The sequence below is a fragment of the Sus scrofa genome, chromosome 16, assembly GCF_054392235.1.
Source record: "Sus scrofa isolate SSC_HxYL_T2T_F1_AM1 chromosome 16, Sscrofa_HxYL_maternal_Yorkshire_Landrace_v2.0, whole genome shotgun sequence".
In the NCBI taxonomy this organism is placed as follows: Eukaryota; Metazoa; Chordata; class Mammalia; order Artiodactyla; family Suidae; genus Sus; species Sus scrofa.
The window spans coordinates 58,420,274-58,442,264 of record NC_139398.1 but is presented as its reverse complement, the minus strand read 5'-3'; the positions used below and the strand labels follow the sequence as shown (position 1 = coordinate 58,442,264).

Below are 21,991 nucleotides of genomic sequence, written 5' to 3'. Positions count from 1 at the left end.
CTATCCAGCAGTCAGTCCAGGAGTGAGTGGTCAATAAACGGGTCCAGGGCCAAGTGTACACCTGCTCCTGTCCCCTCTCCAGAGGGTATTCTAACCTGTCACTGCACTGTTTCCTACTGAGCCCAAAAGCAGACTCTCAATACCAGCACAGAGCTCCCAAACCCATTATCCAGTGGCCCAAGCAGTTATGTGAGATGCGACTTTTGGCCATCCTCAGATTCTTACATCGGAAAGCTCTGATGCAGCTGACCTACAGTGCAGGGTAGCCCTCTTGCATTTCCCACTTGCTGTAATTCAGAACATTTGGAATGGCCCATGCTTGCCTTATGTACTGTTTCTGCTGCCTCTCTCTTCTTTGGATACCAAAGTTTGGCTTTGCCCACAGAAGCCCTTCCCAGTATCATGATCATGGGTCCCTCTATCAGGAGTGGTTACCATCCCATCCTGATCCCTTCCCTGCAGGCGGGTTTTAAGTCTAGGCCCTTGCCTTTCTCTTGGCCCCATTCAGAGGCAAACAACTAGGTCTGTCTATGTAGCACCTTAAAAATAGCCCAACTTACTTCTACTGGGTCCCCAGGCCCGCTCCTACAGAGATAAATTGGGTAGTTTGCATAATTTACTTATAAAAGACAATATATTCATGATGTTTTCACATAAATTTGAGGCATACATTCAGACTAAAGCAATACTTTCTTCGGACCCTAAAACTTCCCTTCACTTTGGAGACCACTGCCACTACCCTAAATGAACCAGCAGACAGCAAGGTAAGGCTGTTTCCTTTGCATAGTATTAGAAAAAGACATCAATTTAAATTAAATTCAAGCTAACACAGTCTACATTTCCTGCTTTGTCAAACAGCTAATTGAAGGCCAGCCTGCTTTCAAAGAAGTGTCTGGCCTGACCACCTTGTTGCACTGAACCCCTAGTTTCATACTGCTTTCATTATTAAAAATGTTTATTTTGACAGACATTTCTCAGCCTACCCGCTTCCAAAAAATACATTCCAAAATACTTTAAATTATATAGTAATTACAAATCCCCTACTTTACAAGTATTAGAAAGAAAAACAAAAATGTCAACAACTAAAATGAAAGCCATAATTTATGCAACAACCAGAAGCATCAAAATTGAGGGGGAACAGGGGGCACCCCCTACAACCCTCACCTAAAACCGAGATCACATAAAATCCACAAATACCAAAATCCAGATAATACTGACCATATATGCTACCGCCTGGCTATTTTTTTCTTCCAATCATAAGGTAACATGCAATTACAGATCTCAATTCTAAGAGAAACTTATAATACTCTAGAGAAGGTTTAAAGCCACCATTTTTCAGGCTCTGAAAAACCAACAGTGAGGGAATTTTAAATGTTCAGAAGTCATTACCTGGTGCAGGCTGGCGTTCATTCCATTCGGTAGAGATTAAAATTTCTATGACTTTTATGAGGTGTTCAGTATTCTCAGAGCTACAATAAAAAAAGAGTTCTGTTAGAAAATTTTTTCCCCAACGATAAACTCATTTTCATTTATACATATTCAAATGAATGTATCTGAGGAAAATATGGAAATGCCTGTGACCCAGTATCTTTAGAATCAGCTTAATGACCCATCTATGTGTCTCCTTATCCCCCCCAAACCCAGGCTTCTCTTCATTCACTCACCTGGCTGCTGGGAATCTGAAAAGCAGAGGGCTGAAAAGTTCAGACAGCACTCTTGCACTCAAAAGGTTTTTGCTGGATGTCTGAGAGAGCTTGAAGAAATGTTTTAGCAAATACTGAAGTGTGAGCCAATACTGATGAGGTATGTTAGGTGATCGAATGAGCTTCTTCAACAGCTGGATGTATTCTTCCGAGCTTTGCACTTCTACAGGTTAAAAAGAAACAAACAATGGAAGGAAAGAGATGAAGAGACTGCTTCTCCCTCTCAGTGAATGACCACCTAGAGGATTTCTGCACTAGCTACAGAGGAGTCACTTAAACCAACGGCAGCCGAAGAAGCGGACAGTCCATGTGTTCTTCTCCTTAGAAAAGGCATTATGAGAAAGTAGAAATCTCAAATCAAATGGAAATGCAAGAGACTCTGGGTGTGAAAAACCACAAGAGGTGCTGGGGGTGAGGGCAGAAATCTGCCTTCTCTGGAGCAGCGTCAAGTGTGATTGGCTAGTGTGGAGGAGCATCAGATAAGTGTCACAGGTTTTAACTTTGAAGGTTACGAACCACAGTTTCCGGTCCCCAAAGCACTTGAACTGAGTGTTAGCTCCTAAAACGGAGACTCCTCGTCCCCCGACTCATTTTGTAATGGCCCCTGGAAGGGGATGATGGGAATATCCCCAGTCACTGGGTCCCAGTCCCTGGTGCCCTGAATCCAGGGATGACACTTGGCCCGTGAGGGCCTTCACTGACGCAGTGAACCTTGTTAATACTGATAAAAGGTTAACAATTAGCCATTTCAACATGTGGACGGTCTTCCTAAGCAAACAAGGATCTGGCTCTTCTACTGGCTGCCCTGGTAAGGCAAAGAGTTGGTGACGATGGGGGCAGGGCGGGGCAGCACGGGCAGCAGGGGAGGGGATTCCTACTGACATTTTCTAAGAAATCTCTTTTTATATGGGGTGCTTGAGTTTAACAAGCACCTCCACATCTCAATACATGTTCAGTGAGGTTCTCAGAAGAGGCAACCAACCTGGGGCTAAAGAAATCATTTCACTGTAAACAGCCACCGGAATGACAGGATTTGGTAAGTCCAGGAGATAGCGTTTGAAAGCGTCGGCTAAAACATGCACATCAATCATTTCCAAGTCCACGGAGGTGGCATCTATGATAGAAACAGGAAAAAAAAAAAAAAAGGTCAGACATCAGATGCATTGGTTGGGCCGATCATTTGAATTGTGACCTACATGTGAGTCAGGAAAGGAAGCAGTATGAGGACAAGTACATAAAGATTCTTGAGCATTTACTAGCAGTGCTTCTGGCAGGGATTGCTCCTGGCATTCTGAATAGAACATCTTCCCTCGTGTAGGTCTGTCCCCCCACATGAGGCATTTAGCAATGAAGGCCTCTGCCCAAGACGCCGGAACACATTCTGAGACTCTGGATCAACGGAAAATAATGCCTCTGTTGTGGGCTGAACTGTGTCCCCAAAATTCATAGGTTGAAGTCCTAACTCTCAGGGACCTCAGAAGGTGGATGCATTTGGAGAAGGGCCTTTCAGGAGCTGGTTAGGTTAAAATGGGGCTATGAGAGGTGGGCCCTCATCCACCTGGTATTTTAAAGAGCAGGAAATGTGGAAAAAGTGACACTGGGGGTGCACGCACAGAGGAAAGACCACGTGAGGACATAGCAAGGAGGCGGCTGTCTGAAAGCCAAGGCCTCGGAAGAAACCAAATCTGCCTTGATCTGGACGTTTAGCCTCCAGAACTGTGAGAAGACAGACTTCTGTTGCTTAAGCCACCCGGTCTGTGGGATTTTGTTATGGCAGCCTCAGCAAACTACTGCTGCCCTCACAACATTTCCAGATGCATCCTCGAGGGTGGTTCTGCCCTCATTGAGAAAGGGTTCTGTCTCAGGATGGAGAATCTCAGAGTAAATGCATGCTTCCTCACACCGCAACAAGAAACTGTGAAATGCAAATCCACAGATTTCCTAAAATCGGAGTTGTCAGTACTACCTATCAGTATGAACATAAATTTAACCCAACAGAGCGACTGATGAAGCAGTAAGACATTAGAGAATCTTCACAATCTCAAGAATATCCATGAAAATAATGTGAACATCTACAGACTGTTTCCCCCTACTTGTGACGGGGTGTTCTAATTAAGGTACGACTAACCTAACTGGTGGGCACAGAACTATCACAGGAGAAAGCTAAGATAAGCAGTCTGTTGAGTAAATTCTTCTGCTGGAAGAGTGATCAGGCATCTCAACCCTGGGACGACAGGAACCACAGCTGGTCTCTGAGTGCCTGGGGTTAGAACAGAGCCTGGCAGAAAGAAGGGGTGCTGGGGCAGGAAAGACCATGGCTGCTGCAGTGTGTCACAGGACACACTGGTGACGGGAGGGGACGTTGTTATCTGGAGACTTGAGTACTCAGTGGAGAACAGGGCAGCTGAGGAGCAGAAAGCTACATTTTTAAACAGCTTCATCAATCATGATGTTCAAAATAAGTCAGGAAGGAGTGATGCTGGAAGTGCCAATACCATTCACGGCGACTTGGATTCCAGGACAGTCCTGGAATGGGGGAGACGTTATCAAGAAGTAACATAACTATTGCATTTGGAGTGGATAAGCAATGAGATCCTGCTGTATGGCACAGGGAAGTATATCTAGTCACTTGTGATGGAACACAATGGAGGATAATGTGAGAAAAAGAGTGTGTATATACAGAGGTATGACTGGGTCACTTTGCTGTACAGCAGAAACTGACAGAACACTGCATATCAACTATAATTTAAAAAATTAAAAAAAAAAAAGAAGTAACAAAACCAGGTGATTGATGGGACTGGGCTGTGGCCAAGGAGAGGATGAGAAAGAATCAAAGATCTCCCCCAGGTGCTCAGTGTGAGAAGGAGCAGAGGCATCCTGGGTGCCCGTGAACCAGGTGTGGTATCACCAGGCACTCCAGGTGGAGCCGGAAGCTACCCAAGTTCCCTGGACGCATTGTCATCATAAGCCAAACCTGTCCCACTGACTAAGCAGATCTTATGAAAGATAATCACGCAATACCAGAAAGCTCAGGAAAGTCCATCTGTAGCAAATGTGGAGAGGTTAGTCTGAGGAAAAGAAGGAAAAGATGGAGAAGCAAGAGGCTGGGTCACTTAAACATCCCACAAGGAACTAACCAGAGGCATATCACATCTCTAGTAAGTGTGGGAAAGGGCAAGACTAGGTCTTTGCATAAAGAATCCATGTGGTAAGTGCTGCAACTACTTGTGTGACTGTCAACAAAACCACGTACGCATCCCCCGTGAACATTCCATAGCTGCTAACTGCATGGCAAGCTGCTGCCCACCGCTAGTGTGCCTCCTTGGATACTTCATGTAATACCACTTGGCCCAACAAACTCATCTTACTTAATTTTCTCATCCTACATGATGGCGGTAAACCATTTGGTAATGAGGTATACCCATGAAGAAGTTAAATATTCCACATGTCCCTCCTTCAGGCGGGGTTTCTGCTGCCACCTCTGTCCAAGAGCAGTATGGACAAGCCACCCCTGACACGACACATCCCAATCAGTATGGTCATTACATGTCTCTCTCCTAGACTGACCGTCCCTCACAGGCATGGACTGGGCCTGTCACCTGCTCTTCTCACATCCCTCAAAGCTCAGCAGAGAATGTGCTTGCTAAATGTTTGTGTACTGAATTCTAAAAGTGATGCTAATCACCAGAACCCTTCTCTAACCCATGAGGTGTATTCCAAAGAGCCTTTTTAGCTTCTGCATGAAATAACCCTAGCTCCTACTGTACAGCACAAGGAACCACATCTAATCTCTTGAGGTAGAACATGATGGAAGATGGTACGAGAAAAAGAATGTATGTATATGTACGACTGGTCACTATGCTGCACAGCAGAAACTGACACAACACTGTAAGTCAACTATAATAAAAAACAATTAAAATAAGAAATACCCCTATTTCAAGTCTTTGGAGAAGCTCACCTTATGTCAAATTCCACTCAAATTCATGCAAGATGTTCTATTTATTTATTTTTTTAAGATAGCTTCTGAAGCTCCTTGGAGTTTCTGACTTCTGTTCTAGAAGTCTCCTTTTCCTAAAATCCTCCTCCCAGACGTATACACATCTGTCATGTGATGACTTGGGAACCCAATCCTGAGGTGTGGGTTGTGGGGGGAGGGGGGTTACATCCTCTTCTACCAGCTTTTCATGAATCTACTCACATGACAGGTAACCAGCAAACTCTCCAATACGTCACCCCTTTTCCCACTGGAATGGAGTTCCCTCTCCAACTGATCGCTAAGTGGTTCTCAGTTGGGGTCTTCAAACTTCCTGCCCCACCCCTACTCTCAGGAGAAATCTGCCAATATCGGGAGACATTTTTGACTGTCACAACTGGGGGAAAAGCGCACTGGCATCTAGCGTGTAGAAGCCAGGGGTGTTGCTGAACATCCTACAAGGCACAGAAGGGCCCCTCACAGCAAAGGATTATCCATCCTAAATCGTCCAGAGGGCTGAGGCTGAGAAGGCCTGCTTTTGAAAATGGATGTCTAACTGAATATATAACCTGTTGTGTTGTATGTAGTTTCAGGTGTACAACACAATGATGCACTATTTGTATACACCACTGTGAAACTGGTCCCCACTCTGTAGGTCTGGTTAACATGCATCACCACACATTGTTTATTCTTGTCATAACATTTTTTTTTTTTTTTTGGTCTTTTTTGCTAGGGCTGCTCCCGTGGCACATGGAGGTTCCCAGGCTAGGGGTGCAATGAGAGCTGTAGCCACTGGCCCATGCCAGAGCCACAGCAATGTGGAATCTGAGCCATGCCTGCAACCTACACCAGAGCTCATTGCAATGCCGAATCCTTAACCCACTGAGCAAGGCCAGGGATCGAACCTACAACCTCATGGTTCCTAGTCGGATTCGTTAACCACTGAGCCACAACACGAACTCCTCTTGTGATAACTTTTAAAGAAAAAGCCTGATTCAGGTTAAGAGAAACCAAAAGAGAGGGGGGAGGGGAGTTTGGGGAAGAGGATCTACCCATTTAAATTCAAACAAGGGAAAAAAGAAATAATTTATTTTAGGGCAATATGGGGGGTGGGAGAGTAAGAACTTTAGAGTCAGAACAATTTGGATGCAAGTCACAGCTTTATCATCAGCAGTCCCTATACTTATATCACAAGACTGATGTGTGGATGAAATAACTTAGTGAGTGCTAATAAAAAAAGTGGGCTGTTGTCCTCCACCCAAGTCTGCCCTTTTTAGACACTAGTTAAATCACAGGGTTTGTTAAAAGCCATGCTTTTTGTTTTTAATGAAAGTGACTTACATCATTTTTTATAAACTGAAAAATCCTCAGGCTGGAACAGTCCTGGAAGATCCACTCTTAAACTGAGATAGTGTTTATTCTTTTTGTTTTGCCACAAAATTCACTTTTATAGCACAGAATCTGAGGGAAACCAGTTTTCTACATGTGTTTTGGTCTCAAATGTGGAAAGAAAGCTGTCGGTCAAAATATCTTGTTGACGTGAATTTTGGTTATTTATTCCATCTCACAGGTGGTGTGAAGCTTTTTTTTTTTAAGCTCAACTGCATCATTTTGTTTTTGGTTACCTTTAAAAGCTTAACCACTGTTTCTCAAATAACTCCCATTTCATCAGTCTCTGAAGTCTAAACATTTCCTGTGACTTTTAACATGTTCAATTTGACCAATTTTTTGACCAAAACATGTATCTCTATTTCAATTGGCTAGGACAAAATTCAGTGTTTCCTTTAACACCCTGGTAAAGCTGTTAGAAATAAAGAAAAACAAGTCTTTTCATCTTGATTTTTCTGCCAGTCAACATTTAATGACCTACTCTATGTGTGTGTAGAAGTATCTGCCCTGTGTGTGTGCTAAGACTGGTTTCCATGTACGAGGGAGAAAAGAAAGTTAAAAGAATTTTTTTTTTAAAAGCTTCAAACATTCGGGCAGTACATTTCAAGTGAAACTATTCAATGATAAAGATCTAATCTCCTTTCTTCCCAGAAACATCTTTTCTAGAAATTTTCATAAGCTGCCTCATGTTAAAGCTGCCTCAGCCTTCAAGTTTTCATTTATCAAATATCTTGTGGGCGCTCTTTGCACAACTACATGTCTGAAAGTGCTCCTCCTAAAGCTGGGTTTCACTCCTTTTGGTTCAGGCACCCAAATGCAGTTAAAATAAGGTGAAGGAAAAAATGAGTAATAAAAAGAAAAATATTGGGAGGGAACGGAGGATCTGAAAGATTCTAGAAGATGACTTGCTGGAATGGTGGCAAATAAATGTATGCATATTCGGACAGTTTTATTCTGTATGGCAGAGGAGAGAAGGGGCAAAGAATCAAGCCACCACCTGGCTGAATGTGTTGATGTCATTTAACCAATGGCAAGAGCTAGAGCTGACTTGTACTGGCTCACAATCCTTCCCAAGTTGGAATTCAGTAATAATTTCAGTTGCTGGCTTGAAATTAATCATGGTGGGACTATTTACACCACAGAAATGGGTAAGTGCTACTACAAACCAGGGCTTTCCCCTCACCCCCAGAGAACTGGTCTACCAGTACACTACAGAATATAACAATATCATGATGTTACTTGAGGTAAATATGGCATGAAAAGGCAAGGAAGGAAGGAAAGAGGAGAAAAGAAAGGAAGGAAGACAGAAAGGGAAAGGGGAAGGAAAAGGAAAGAGAGAAAGGGGAAAAAGTAAAAAAAAAGACATTTGTTAAGTGACACAGACTTATAAATATTTTTGTCAACCGGTCCAGATAAATTAGATGTAGCCAATGGTAGGCTCAGAGAAAGATGGTAGATGAGCAGAGCCAGAGAAATCTCAGGCTGTTTCCCTCCCTGGCAATTTCCGCAGGACCCAGAGGTGCATGGCTGTGATGATAGCCAACACACCTGCAGGCAGGCGGGCAAACACACACCAACTCAGAAGACAAACATCAAAGGTCTGCACTCTTGCCATAAGAGGGCAGAGGGAAGTGTGTGTGATTTTTGAGCTCCCTTCAAACTGAGAACGTTGTGTGGTTCAGTTTAAGTGTTTTGTGCATTAGCTGAAACAGAAAGGTAAGACCTTTCCCATTTATATTTCTGGCCCCATGACACTCACCACAATCAAGAAGCTGTCGTAATTCTGCTGTGCTGCTGGAGCTCTGTGTTCTATATAGAGTTGGACATTCCAGACCTAGGACACAAAACAGACTGAGCATGCAAAACACAACTCTCTGGAGAACCTGGGAGCCTGCTGCCAGAAAGACATTCCAGTCTCCATCCAGTATCTATTCTAGATGTGTACCAAATATTCTTGGAAGTCAACTCCTCCTATTTATCTTATCTAGCATGTCAATAATTTTGGCAAAATCATCTGGCCATGAAGGAGCAAGTTAATTATATTTATTAAGTTATGGAGAATTTAATCGTTTCCGTACAGTAAAATGACACATCAGTATGGGGTTATGAGTCAGACTAAGAGTATCTCCCCAGGCCACAACAACCCAAAGCTTTTGTGTCCAGCACAGGTGGCAGGGAATGCATTTAATGAATGCCCAGGAGGCAAATACAAAGGATAACACCTAGGAAATCAGGCCACAACCCGTTCACCAATCGCCTCTACCAGCTGTATTACCTTTCTTTTCAATGGCTTCCACTAGCTTGATGAGAAGAGGCGGGGCGACATCAGGAGGGGCAAACTGCTCTGCCAGGTCTGGAAGAGTTGAAGCTGCAAATAAACAGAACCCCACGGTTATGGGTTATGTGTACTCTGGGGGAGTCCGGTGCCTCAGACAACAATGAAGAACACCAAGACACAAAGTCATGTTCTACCGAGACAGCGGCAAGCTCAGGCAGGAACAAGAGAGCGCCCTGTGCTTCAGAAGGCTCCTCCATGGCCACCCTCCAGCTGTGGCTCTTCCCACAGTGTGAAGAGTTTTGGGGGCCAAGGGGACTGGCTTGCTGCTTCTCTCCTAGGACACACTAGGAACACTTCCCAGAAGCCCAGGCTCCCTTGCCCCAGTGGCCTCTGAGGCCTCTTCCCCAGGGTCTATCCTCCCCAGGGCTGACCGCCCTTCAGGGGAACCCCCTTGGGCCCCGGGAGTGGGTGGAGGCTGAGGGGGGTGGGGCTCAGGACTGCATGGAGTCTGGATTTGCAAGGTCCCTGGCAGTGCAGGTGCAGGGCCAAGGCAGGGGTGGGTCCGGGCAACACTTTCGATATCACCATGCTCTTAGGGCAAAACTCAGAACCCAAGAAACCTAAATGCAAATCTGGCCTCCTGGTCATTGTGAAGAAATCACTGTCCAGGTAGGGGGCCAGAACAGATTTTACTAAACATCTGTTATTGTGATTTATAACTTTAAAATATTTAGACACAGGGTCACTTGGGCCTCCTTCTGTGCTCTTGCCCCAAGTCCCACAAATGTGGGGGTGAGCTTACTATCAGAGACAAAGCCAGTACAAATGACCCCCCCGCCACTTGACATTCAATGGAGTGCTTGTGCATGTGCTGTAGAAAAGCCTTTATCTGCTTACGTATGTTTTGGTCAGTTACCATCTTAAGAAATGTAATGCCTTCGTAAACTGTTTTTCCATGCTTTACCTACATGTTTTACCCAACGATACAAAAGAAATAAAATCCAATTGGATGACACAAATAATGTCCTTCAACCTTACACTGGTAACTGTATCTTTACTCCACAAATACATGAAACCATCTTAAGTAAAAATATTTTTCTCATAATATACCAGAAGAGGGAGCTAAATAGACTCATGTCAAATTCCTCAAACTGCAGAATATGAGTAAATGAGTAAATGAAAATAGCTACATGTGTAGTCTGTTTATCAGCCATCAATAAACTTTTAGACACTTAAGGTTCATAAAGGTATGTACTTTTATCTAGGAATAGTTTATATAATCTAAGAAAAACTGAATACTGACAACGTCATCTCAATGAGATCTTAGTGGTGTGATTCTTTATTATAAGCCACGTACCAGGTTAATAAGCAAATGTCTAATGAAGCCCATCTTTCTAGTACTGAGTCAGCATGGGAAAAGAACAGATTCACAAGACAAGAGTAAAGTCAGCTTATGTTGTTAAATTTTAACCTCATTTCTGTCATTTTGAAAACCCAAACCCTAGACTCTAAGACCCCTTTAGGTTGCAGTATTCCCTGAGATAGACTATAATGTGATCTTGCCACCTAACTCTATTAGCCATTCTAACTGCCCACGATAAAAGGAGAAGAGCTATGTTACGGAAGGAAATCGTAGAGCAGCACCCTCCCATAAAACCTGCTGTGATGATGGAATGTTCTATTAGTTGTGCCACCCAACAGGTGCTGCTGAGCACTTGAAAGTGGAGCTACTGCAAAGGAGGAAGTGAATTTTTTAATACTTACTGATTTAAAGTGAAATAGGTCTATCTGGCTGGTGACCACGGTATTGAAGAAGCCTATAATCTGAGCCAGGGCAAATTTTGCCAACAGTAGCTAAAAGATTCCCAAGTTGACTTTGTGCTACAAAGAGCCCATGATAAAGCTGTCCCCGAGAACAAGGAACCAGACATGGGCTTCAGCACCTGAACTCAGGGCATACAAAGGTTATCACTCAGTTTCCTGGGCCACTTTGTCCCATGGCAACAGCACTCAAACACATTTTACAAAGGCATAAAGGCAGGACAGATATGCCGCTAGATGCCATAATGATGGTCACGATGAGGAGAGCTGAGTGGGAACATCACCGCACCCGTGTTTTTCCCCCGCCTGCCTGCACCAATGGATCACGGGGAGAACCTGTGGAAGACAGATGCCTGGGTACGACCACAAACTCCCTGAATCAGGAGAGCCAGGAAGGGAACCAGCAATCTGTTTTGGGTTAACAGTACATTTTAGGACATGCTATTAGGAGAAGCAAATCCATCTGGGTAACCCTCACCCCCTGCCTGACAAAAATCCAGCAATAACTTCGGCCAAAATCTATAAAAATATGAGGATACCTGAAAAAGTGCTAGAAACACCAATACCTTGCAAGGTTTGTAGTCTTGAGCATTGAAAGCACGGTTAAGATTTAAAACAAGAAATACTAGAAAATGAAAGAGCACAACATTTCATTTCCTCTGACAAATGATCAACTACTTCCCTTTGCCTGAGCTGATCAGCTCACAAAAACCTCCTCCCCCGTAAATGCTTTCTACACTGTGCAAAATATCATCCCAGCAGCATAAGGTGACAGAAGGAAAACATAAAGGTAGGGACATGTTACTAATGGGGGCTCACTGTAGTGTTTCTCCATGGTCCTCTCAAACTTACAGAGCTCACAGCACATGCCAAGGTCCAGAAAGCTAAAAGCTAAACAGCAAACACAGGAACCCACAAATCCACACAACACTCGTCCAACCAACATGCCTAGTTCCTCCTTCCTGTTCTTCATAAATTACACAGGCATTTTTTTTTTTAATAAAGTTGGCAACTGAAAATGGAATTACTTAATCAAGGTTTATCGCCTTCTAGAATCTTATCAACACAATCATTTCTGCAGGCAAATATGGAAGTTAAGTGATAATTAGAGATTTCACTTAACAGTGATTGAAATATGCATCTGACAGTTGTTCTATTACTGGGTTGGCAAATACTACATATAAAGTTGTTTCTACTGCTCTTATTTCTTCACTTCAGCTTGAAGAAGGTGGGGGTGGGGGGCACACTACCTTATTTCCTTAGCCTTTCAATGTGTCTCTGGCAAATATGGTAGTTACCTTTCCATATCCTGAGCTGCAAAATACCACTGGTTTTACTCATTCAAATGCTACATGAAGTTTCTAAAAAGCATTGTGATGGCGACCAGGTCCTTGCAACAACACCTCACAAAGTGCACCCTGGAATATTTTAATAAGAAAAAACTAGACCATATAGTGTGGAGTACAGGTACTCCTTTTGTACTATATTGACTGAACATATCACTGAATTTTTAATATTGAAGAAAGTATATTACCCAAGTAGAGAAATCCATCCTACCTGATCAAAGTTTTGCCATGGGAATGTTAAAAGGTAAATTTTACAAAGAGAGAAGACTTTTTAAAGTAACAATTCAAGGATTTCCTATTCTCTAGCACAATATCTATGATTCAATCCATTTCCCCTTTAAAATGTTTAAACATAGGGAATGAGGAAGCACTACACAAGAAGCCTTTAAAGTTCACATTTTCCACTTTGGGCACCAGGATCAATTAGCAGCGAAAGTCGAAAATGCCGTTCTAAAGCAAAATACTAATTATTTCAACAACCCTAAAATCCACCATTCCTTTAATTTTATCAAATATACAAGGTCAATATTTACATTTCTGTTAGATCCCACCTTAGGAAATTCCAACAGGAAATGACAGTTGCTAGGAAGTACCAAATTTGGCAAGTTGTCCTCTGAAAAGTCCATGATAAAGTACCATATCACACAGTTCAATAAACTAAAATGTGATATAACTAAATATGCATATTTAAATATACAGAGATTATATATGGCGACTATCAAACAAAACACAAATTACCAGAGCATGATTCTCATCAAGTTGACACATCAATTCTCACTTGATTTCGCCTTCCAGACAGACTTTTACACCTGAATGAAGAATTTTTTTTTTTTTTTTAAATCTGGCTGTAGCCAGTGTGTATGTCTGGATAGCCAAGTCTACTCTTAAAACTCTGGGTGAATTTTCAACTCCCCTACTTCAGTCCAACATCAGTTTTTCATTTGGGGAATCATTTTTCATCAGAAGAAATCCGTATCGCTTAAGGAGAAAGAAGACAAGAAGAGCAGAAGGCTCTAAAAGCGGTGGTGAAGCCAAGACATGTATTATTTCAAAGGAAAAGGGGAATTGGTCCTTAACAAGGACACCAGTGAACGAGGTGTCCCAGGTTGCAGAAGAAATTTTTGATGACACATCAGAGCTGCATTTTCCACTAGGTCTCCCCACTCCGCTCTCCCCTCCCCACTTGCCCTGGTGACAACCAATCACATGGAACAGAAGAGCCCTTCTCTCCCAACTTAGGCCCTTCCCATACCACTAACACGGACAGGCCTGAACAGTCCTTGGGCACCAGTGGCGTGTGGGAGACAGTGGCATTCCTCACGGTAAACGGTGCCAACACCGCTACAAAGTGCAAGATGAAACCAGCACACAGCTGCACCTTTTGGAGCCTTCTCCATTAAAAAAAAAAAAAAAAAAAAAAAAAAGATATTTTAGAGTTACTGCCTGGCACGGATGAATGGAAAATTTAAGCTGAAATTCTGGACTCCAGAGACTGCCCAAGCCAAGTATTTCATTACTGATGGAAGGAGCTTGGAAGTACATAAAAAACTGCCACTTACCTTTTAAAATGTAACACAAATACACAGAAAGTATATGCAAAGTGTGGATCAATATTAAATTAAGATGCTTGTCTTTTAACTGTTGCTCAATCAAAACTTTACTCCTGTCTGACACAATCTCCCTCATTCTTTCAAATGAAAAAAATGTACATTCTGGTGGGCAAAAATCTAAAAAAACCCCAAATACTTTCCTTAAATACACCTTATAAGCACGTTCATACTTTATGCCTATATGGCTAATATCTTGAACGTTTAAACTTCTCAAGTTCTATGGGCAAAGCCATAACGAATGCTGGCTAAGATAATGCATCTAAAAACCGCAAACAAAACAATTCTGAGTTCCTTCATTTTGGACCACACCTGTTTAATCAGTAGTGGATAAATTATTAAAACTGTTAGGTTTAAAGCCAAAGACAGCTGGGTTTTAATCTTGGTTTTGCCACTTAGGGTATGCTAATTAACTTGAACCTCGGTTTCTTCATCTGTGACATGAGAATAATTTTAAGTATAACAAGGACTAAATGAGTGATATATAGACAAACATGGGTAAGCAGAGTGCCTAGCATGTAGCAAAGCACAAACTAATGGGTAGCTGCTGTTAACTTCGAATTATTCATGCAATCTTTTTTCATTATTATTAACAGGTTTTTAAAATAGCCAATTGCACTGGCAAATTTTAAGACCAGAAACTTTTTTTCTTTTTTTTTCATTTTAGGCTGCCCTGCAACATATGGATTTGGCAGGTTAAGGATCAGATCTGAGTTGCAGCTGTGACCTACATGGCAACCTCGGCAATGCCAGATTCTTTCACCCACTATGCCAGGCCCAGGATTCAAACCTGTGTCCTGATGCTGCAGAGATGCCACTGATCCCACTTCACCACAGTGGGAACTCCCAGAAATTATTATAATTAAGAATTATAAGAATTCTCGGAACTTTTTTAAGGTGGCAAGCTGGAAGCATATTTAACAGAGTGAACATCTGCAGTTTGCCTTTCTATATATGAAAACACTCAATATCTTTTCAGAAGTTATCTAATGAGTCATACCTACATTATCACATTATTTAAAATACATTGCACTTTTCCCTGATAAGGTCTGAGTTATTATACTTCAGTTTTCTGAATATAAAGGAAAGATGAAGTTGGAATGATATGGAGCTTAGTGGGAACAAGGACTTTTCCTTTGGAGGAGGAGGAAGAAAAAAAAAAACGAAAACAAGGGCAACTGTGGAGTTCCCTTGTGGCGCAGACAATAAAGGAAGGATTGAGCATTGTCACTGCAGCTGCTTGGATCACTGCCATGGTATAGGTTTGATCTCTGGCCCAGGAACTTCCACATGCCACTGGCATGGCAATAAATAAATAAGTAAATAAAAAAGGGTGACTGGAAATGGGAGTAGAAAGAAGAGATGTGAAAGTAAATCTTCAGCCACAACTATACTGTTATCAGCGATAACTAGTTGGAAGGAATTAAAAGAGCTGTCAACAGATTTAAATAAGAAGTTTGCAAATCTTTTCAGATACTCTGAACTAATTAGGTTTTAGTAACTTTTAAGTTTTTCATCTTGCATTTATATCTCTTCTGCCCCACAGCTTAAAAACAAATGAAAGGGATCTGAGATCCTCTGCCTACTTAATTTATTTCTAGACAAGCAATACAGGAAACAAAGAGCAGGCAAAGACTTTATTAAACATAGGCAGACATTACAGCTGCACTTCTGATGGCTGGAGCTAAAGCCTTGGCGTTGAGATAATTGAAATGCAAGATTACATTTAATCTTTGACAGGCTAGTCTAATTAATTGTGATTCTTATCACCTAAATTGGAGTCTGATTTAAAGATTACGATTTACAGCATATAGCAAATTATGATGCTGGGTAGAGGATAAATGGGAAAGAGAAAGGGGCTCCCTCCTATCCCCACCAGGAAAATAATTTAGTTGAGTCCCCGGAACTTCAGGAGGCGAATGATTTAGAAAGACTAAATATCAAGTATGACTGAGAGGCCCCAAAAGGGAAGGAAAGAAGGGAAAATCAGGTGACACAATGGGTGCTTAACTATTTGTTGAATGAATATTACGAACGTCAGTAAGGAATCACACCGCCTTACTAAGTATTCTATTTTATCTATTTAAAAAAAATTTTTTTTTCTCTTTTTGTCTTTTTAGGGCTGCACCTGAAGCACATAGAGCTGTAGCCCAGGGCCTACACCATAGCGCCAGCAATGCAGGATCCAAACCCGTCTGCGAAGAGCTATGCCACAGCTCATGGCAACGTGGGATACTTAACCCTCTGAGCGAGGCCAGGGATCGAACCTGAGCCCTCATAGATACTAGTCACCCCCCTTAACCACTGAGCCACAAGGGGAACTCCTGCACTAAGTATTTTAGACATTCTTTCACTAATTTTTCTTATAAGTTCCCTATCAACCTTGCCTTTAAATTGAGAGTGATAAGAAACTGCTAAGAAAAATTAAGAAGTCATTTGGTCACAAAGCTCATGAAGTGTCTGAGTTTGACTTGAACCTGTTTCTCTCCGCGAGAGTCTACAAATTCCAGTTAAGAAAAGAAACCTATGTTGTTCCCCATCTTTCCCACCAAGGCTCCCCAATTTAACAGGTAACTGGGATATGGGTGTCATGTGACATGGAGGTATTAGATGCTTGTTCCCACAGGTGGGCAACAATAGTACTTACAGGTATGTTTAAGTAAAATGGTAAGACCAGTTTATGCACTTCTCCCCAATCAAGCAAGTCAGGACATTCCCCCTGGCTAGCAAATACCTTGAACTGCAGATAAGTGAGGTGGTAAAGAGAAAGCCATGGGAGCCCCCTTAACAAGAGGGAGGTGAGGGCTCCAGGTGAGCCATGCTTGTGCCCTCAGGGCTCTGGTCAGACTGTGGAGGCACTCACTTCTCTCCCACTTTTATCTGATGATGGATTGCACAGTCAAATGCAGAAAATGTTAGAAATACTTACGAACAATAAAGCAGGCTCTTCCAATGTAATCTGAGAAGCCCCAATCTCACAAGAATCGAAGGAACCTCTGATCAGAAGAGAGAAACTAGACAGAAAGACACAACTGATGAAACCAGAAACTAGAAAGAAGTGTTTTTTTAATTGAGGTTGGAAGTTCACTAACTCACAGCACAGAAGCAGGACGCTGGCTGACCAAGGAGAGAGTGGGGGTGGCGGGGGGAACTGCAGAAGAGGCAGATTTGCCCAGCAAGGCAGTTTTAAGAAAGCCTGGATGGAAATCAGAGAAAAGAGCTGCCAGCTTCCATTCCAGGAACTACAGAAAGAGCAGGGCTTTTTTTTTTTTTTCCCCTTGACATTTGTGAACATATATCCTCATCCCAGATTCTATAATTAACATTTTACTATATTTATTACATATCTTTCCATCAGCCCATCTTACTTTCTTTTGAATGCATCTCAAAGTAAGTTGCAGAAACTAGCTGCCACGGACTGAACTGCATCCCTCCAAAATCATATGTTGAAGCCTTAACTCGCATTGGGATAGCATCTGGAGATGGGACCTCTGGGAGGTAATTAGGTAAGATGATATCATGAGGGTGGGGCCATCCTGATGGGATTAGTGCCCTTACAAGAAAAGGCACCAGAGAGCTTCTTCTCTCTCTCCCTCTCTCTCTCTCTCTCTGCCACATGAGAACACAAAACGAGGCACTGTCTGCAAGCCAGGCAAGGGCCCCCACCAGAACCCACGCATGCTGACTCCTGGATCTCAGTCTTTTAGCCACATGAACCAAACTGAGACAGATTTTTGTGGTTTAGGCCATTCAGGATATGGTATTTTTGTCATGGCAGCCTGAGCTACCTAATACATCAACACACTATACCCAAAGGGTGGAAAGAAACACTTAAGTCTAGGGAAAAAAAAAAAGAATGTTAAATACCACTTCTATAGGTGTTTAGTAAGCATCCTCTTATGTCAGAATATTGCCAAGGGGAGCTGTTTCAGACAGTGCTTCCTAAACTTTAATGTGTTTTACTAACTGGATTCAGGAGATGAGGCTGAGGTTGGGGATTTTGCATTTCCAATAAGCTCGCTGGGGATGTCCATGCTGCTGGTCCTCAGACCACACTCTGAGTAGCAAGGATGGAGAGGGAGCCCACCAGTCAGAGAGAGGAAATCCAGATTGCCGTGGGAGAGAGCCTCTAAGTGATGAATCTCCATACTGATAACCTGGTGCTTGAATGACTTGGGCTTCACGGGCAGATGGTACCCCAGATCCCAGGGCCCAACACCAAACAGGTGTCAGGCAGGTGACACTGCCTGCTTCAGAAGGTCCTGCTATCAAATCTAATTAGCTCTGCTCTCATGCCCAACTAGCTCTCCAAGGAGAGATGAGCAGTAGATACTCTGCTGCCCGATGCATCTGTGCCCTGTTGTGTGGGGAGAGATCACATGGATCACAACTTGCCCAGGGTCCCAAAGAAGTTAAGGCCAAGGGCTAGAACCCAGTTCCTCTGATGCCCACACCAAAGCTTTTTACATCTCATCACATTCAAAAGAATTCAACTCTTTAAAATTTAGCCTGCGTTTGGGGGTGGGGTGGGGTTAGGGACTATCAGAAAGGCTGATGTGACAAATTACCCCTTGTCCTACGGCTACCGATAGTTAGCACTGAGCAATTAGTGTTGGAAATGGCTCAACGCATCACGCGTTTTTTTTTTTGTCTCTTTGCTTTATCTAGGGCCGCTCCCTCGGTATATGGAGGTCCCCAGGCTAGGGGATGAATCAGAGCTGTAGCTGCCAGCCGCGTCTGCAACCTACACCACAGCTCACGGCAACGCCGGATCTGTAACCCACTGAGCAAGGGCAGGGATTGAACCCGCAACCTCATGGTTTCTAGTCAGATTTGTTAACCACTGCACCATGACGGGAACTCCAACGCTTCATGTGTTTTGTCTCCTTTAGCCTGCAGACCCTTGTGTGGTTTTATCATTGTCCCCATTTTACAGGGGAGGAAACCGAAGCTAAGAAAAGTGAAGCAAGTGAGTCAAAGACAAGCCAGCACTCAGTGGTAAAGCTAGGATTCTAAAGAACTGATGGACTTGAAAGGGAGCCAGGACCACTGCATGAACCTCATTGCCTCTTTAGGCCTATGGGCTGCATGACGCCATTCTGGAGGTTAAAGAGCCAGGAGAAGGGGGCGGGAAATCTTTGCAGGATACCTATGGTAATGCACTTGGCAACCGGAGACCCCCAGTTACAACCCTTCGTGACAAAAGGAGCGTCTGTTCAACCTGAACTTGAACTAGAGGGCCAGCTTCTTGCCATCGCCTCTGCTTTATCAGGATTGAACCCCCGCCAGTCCAACCCAGCCAGGCTAAATATTTTCAGGACAGCATTTATTAAATATTTTCTCATAAGGCTAAACTAAGCACATTCTTCCCCAAGGATGTAATGGGTTTTATTTAGCTAAATATAGCTGGCTAACATCACTTTCAGCAAGGTACAAAGGGACTTTATTTTGGTTAATCATCAGATGGGGAAAGGGCCTAGAAAATAATTTAGAAAAAAATATACACTCTGTCTCTCACACACACAAACTTAAATTTCAAAGGATTCCAAAATGAAATGTTAACAAGCTATGTTTAATAAGGATATGAAAGGAGTTAAAGTGCTCATATCAAGGAGGGAGAGAAAAGGAAAAGGATAATGTGTCTATAGAACTAGGGAGAAAAAGAAAATGAAGGTGAAAAAGATAAGCGGCCTGAAAATAACTGAACAGAAAATTCTCTATCAGCCTACAAAGAAAATTAAGAAAGGAAGATACTATTTTATCATATTTTTTAATATAGTTTTTAAAATCACTAATAGAAAACTAAGCTATCCATATAAACAATAAATATAAGATACAACCATTAACAATTGCATGAGGAATCAGAGTCAGAAAAAAAAAAAAAAAAAAAAAAGAGCAATACTTTTGATACCTCAGACCAATTTGAGCATTTCTGGTTGGCTAATGAATTCTCCCATCTCGTAATAAATGACGATCATTAGTAACAAGAGGCTATTCACCTCTCAGCTAAAAAAAATCCATGGACTTCTTCTGGATATGATTTTCTTTTTAAGGATAACAATTTTTTTTTTTTTTTTTTGTCTTTTTGCCATTTCTTTGGCCGCTCCCTCGGCATATGGAGGTTCCCAGGCTAGGAGTCGAATCGGAGCTGTAGCTGCTGGCCTAGGCCAGAGCCACAGCAACAGGGGATCCGAGCCACGTCTGCAACCTACACCACAGCTCTCAGCAACGCCGGATCCTTAACCCACTGAGCAAGGGCAGGGATTGAACCCGCAACCTAATGGTTTCTAGTCGGATTCCTTAACCACTGTGCCACGACGGGAACTCCAGGATAACAATTTTGGATGGGTCAGCTGGGTAGCAGTTGGATCATATTAAATTTTCAAAAAACTACAGAAAAATACACAGTCCTATGTGATTGAGACTTGTTTGTGCAGACCAAATAAAAAAGTAGTTTTTTAAAGAAAAATTACAATACATAGTAGGTCCTACGGACAGAAGCAACCTATAAAATATATATGGATTATAGAGAGAAATCTGACTATGCTCCCCACAAAAAGTGATCAGAAGTGGGCTAAAAATAGAGCGAGGTGGTATTTGAGGCATGGGTGTATTTTTTCTAGTTGCTTAGAAGTCAGCTAAGGAAAAGCGGCTATTATGTCAAATAAAACAAGCGGTCCAAGAAAAGAAGTCAAGTCAAAAGTTCAGCTTGACCCAGATATGGAAGGATTCATCACTTTCATCCACACTTTAGATTCTTGATAGAAACTACGTTGGTGACATTGTGTAGGTAACACCCGGCTCAAACTTCCCAGTGAGAAGAGAGGATGCTTAGAAAAATGCCAGTTTCCTATGAGGATGGAAATACCTGCGATGCTGTTAATGGAAAGGACCCAGGGGCCGGAGGAGGCTGGCCCGGAGGTGAAAGCAATCACTGGTCACGGCAGGCCACTCCTTTCTGCATCCTCACCTCACAGCGGCCTGTTCTGAACCATCAGAACAATCTATGCTCTGCTTCGTACACCACTTCTGTCTTCGGGTGAAAGGGAAGCGATAGGGCCTGAACCACGGGAGTGAGTTTTGTACATTTTGTTCCATTAGATTAGGCCTCAGTAACTTTTTGAATTATGAGCTGTCAACTACTTTTTCATCTGCTATAGAATATGCTTCTTAGAAATTGTGACTATAAATAAATCAACAGATGTTTTTTGCTGGCTTCAACAGGAGCTTGGGTAATTTTTTAAAAGGGGCTAGAAGTTAAGCAAATTAATCCAAAAGGCTGTATTAGGTTTCCCCCTGTTGGTCACTTTTTGCATAAGCCTTTTAAAGACTGAAGAGTTTCATTTTAGACTTTACAATTCATTCTGGGTATTACACGAATGTAATCTATTTCAGAAACTAAAAATTAGGGTTTTTTTTAACACATCACATCCTTTCTGTGACTTCTGTTTTTTAAAAAAATCACTATTAAATGCCATACCTATGCAGGATTGTTACTCTATCACATGAAAAACAACTGAAAAGCCATTGTGTCACAGTAGGAAAAAAAAAAAAAAAGAAAAAGACAATAGGTAAGGAAATGAGTTCCGGACCTGTCAATGACAGATGGGAGAACTTTGGGGAAAATACTTATATCTCTGAGTTTTTCATTCTGTATCAGTGAAGCAGTAAGATTTAGCTAAGACATTCTAAAATAATTTCTCTCTCTCTCTTTTTTTAAATGTTTTGGTACATTCCTGTTCTTTTTTATTTATTTTTATTTATTTATTGTCCTTTGTCTTTTTAGGGCCACACCAGCGGCATATGGAGGTTCCCAGGCTAGGGGTCTAATCGGAGCTGTAGCTGCCAGCCTATGCCACAGCGACACCAGATCC

The 21,991-nt window shown here is 42.4% G+C and overlaps 1 protein-coding gene across 2 annotated transcripts in view; it reads right to left on the bottom strand.

Moving 5' to 3' along the window:
* The window catches only part of PIK3R1 (phosphoinositide-3-kinase regulatory subunit 1), an 85,743-nt gene that overhangs the window by 15,542 nt on the left and 48,210 nt on the right, over positions 1-21,991 (bottom strand). For both annotated transcript variants that reach the window (XM_021076848.2, XM_021076847.2), the window contains exons 3-7: positions 9,341-9,433; positions 8,825-8,899; positions 2,686-2,817; positions 1,665-1,866; positions 1,390-1,469 (exon numbers count right to left, since the gene is read on the bottom strand). In XM_021076848.2, coding sequence (XP_020932507.1) covers positions 1,390-1,469; positions 1,665-1,866; positions 2,686-2,817; positions 8,825-8,899; positions 9,341-9,433 — 582 coding nt within the window. The remainder of the gene's footprint in view (positions 1-1,389; positions 1,470-1,664; positions 1,867-2,685; positions 2,818-8,824; positions 8,900-9,340; positions 9,434-21,991) is intronic.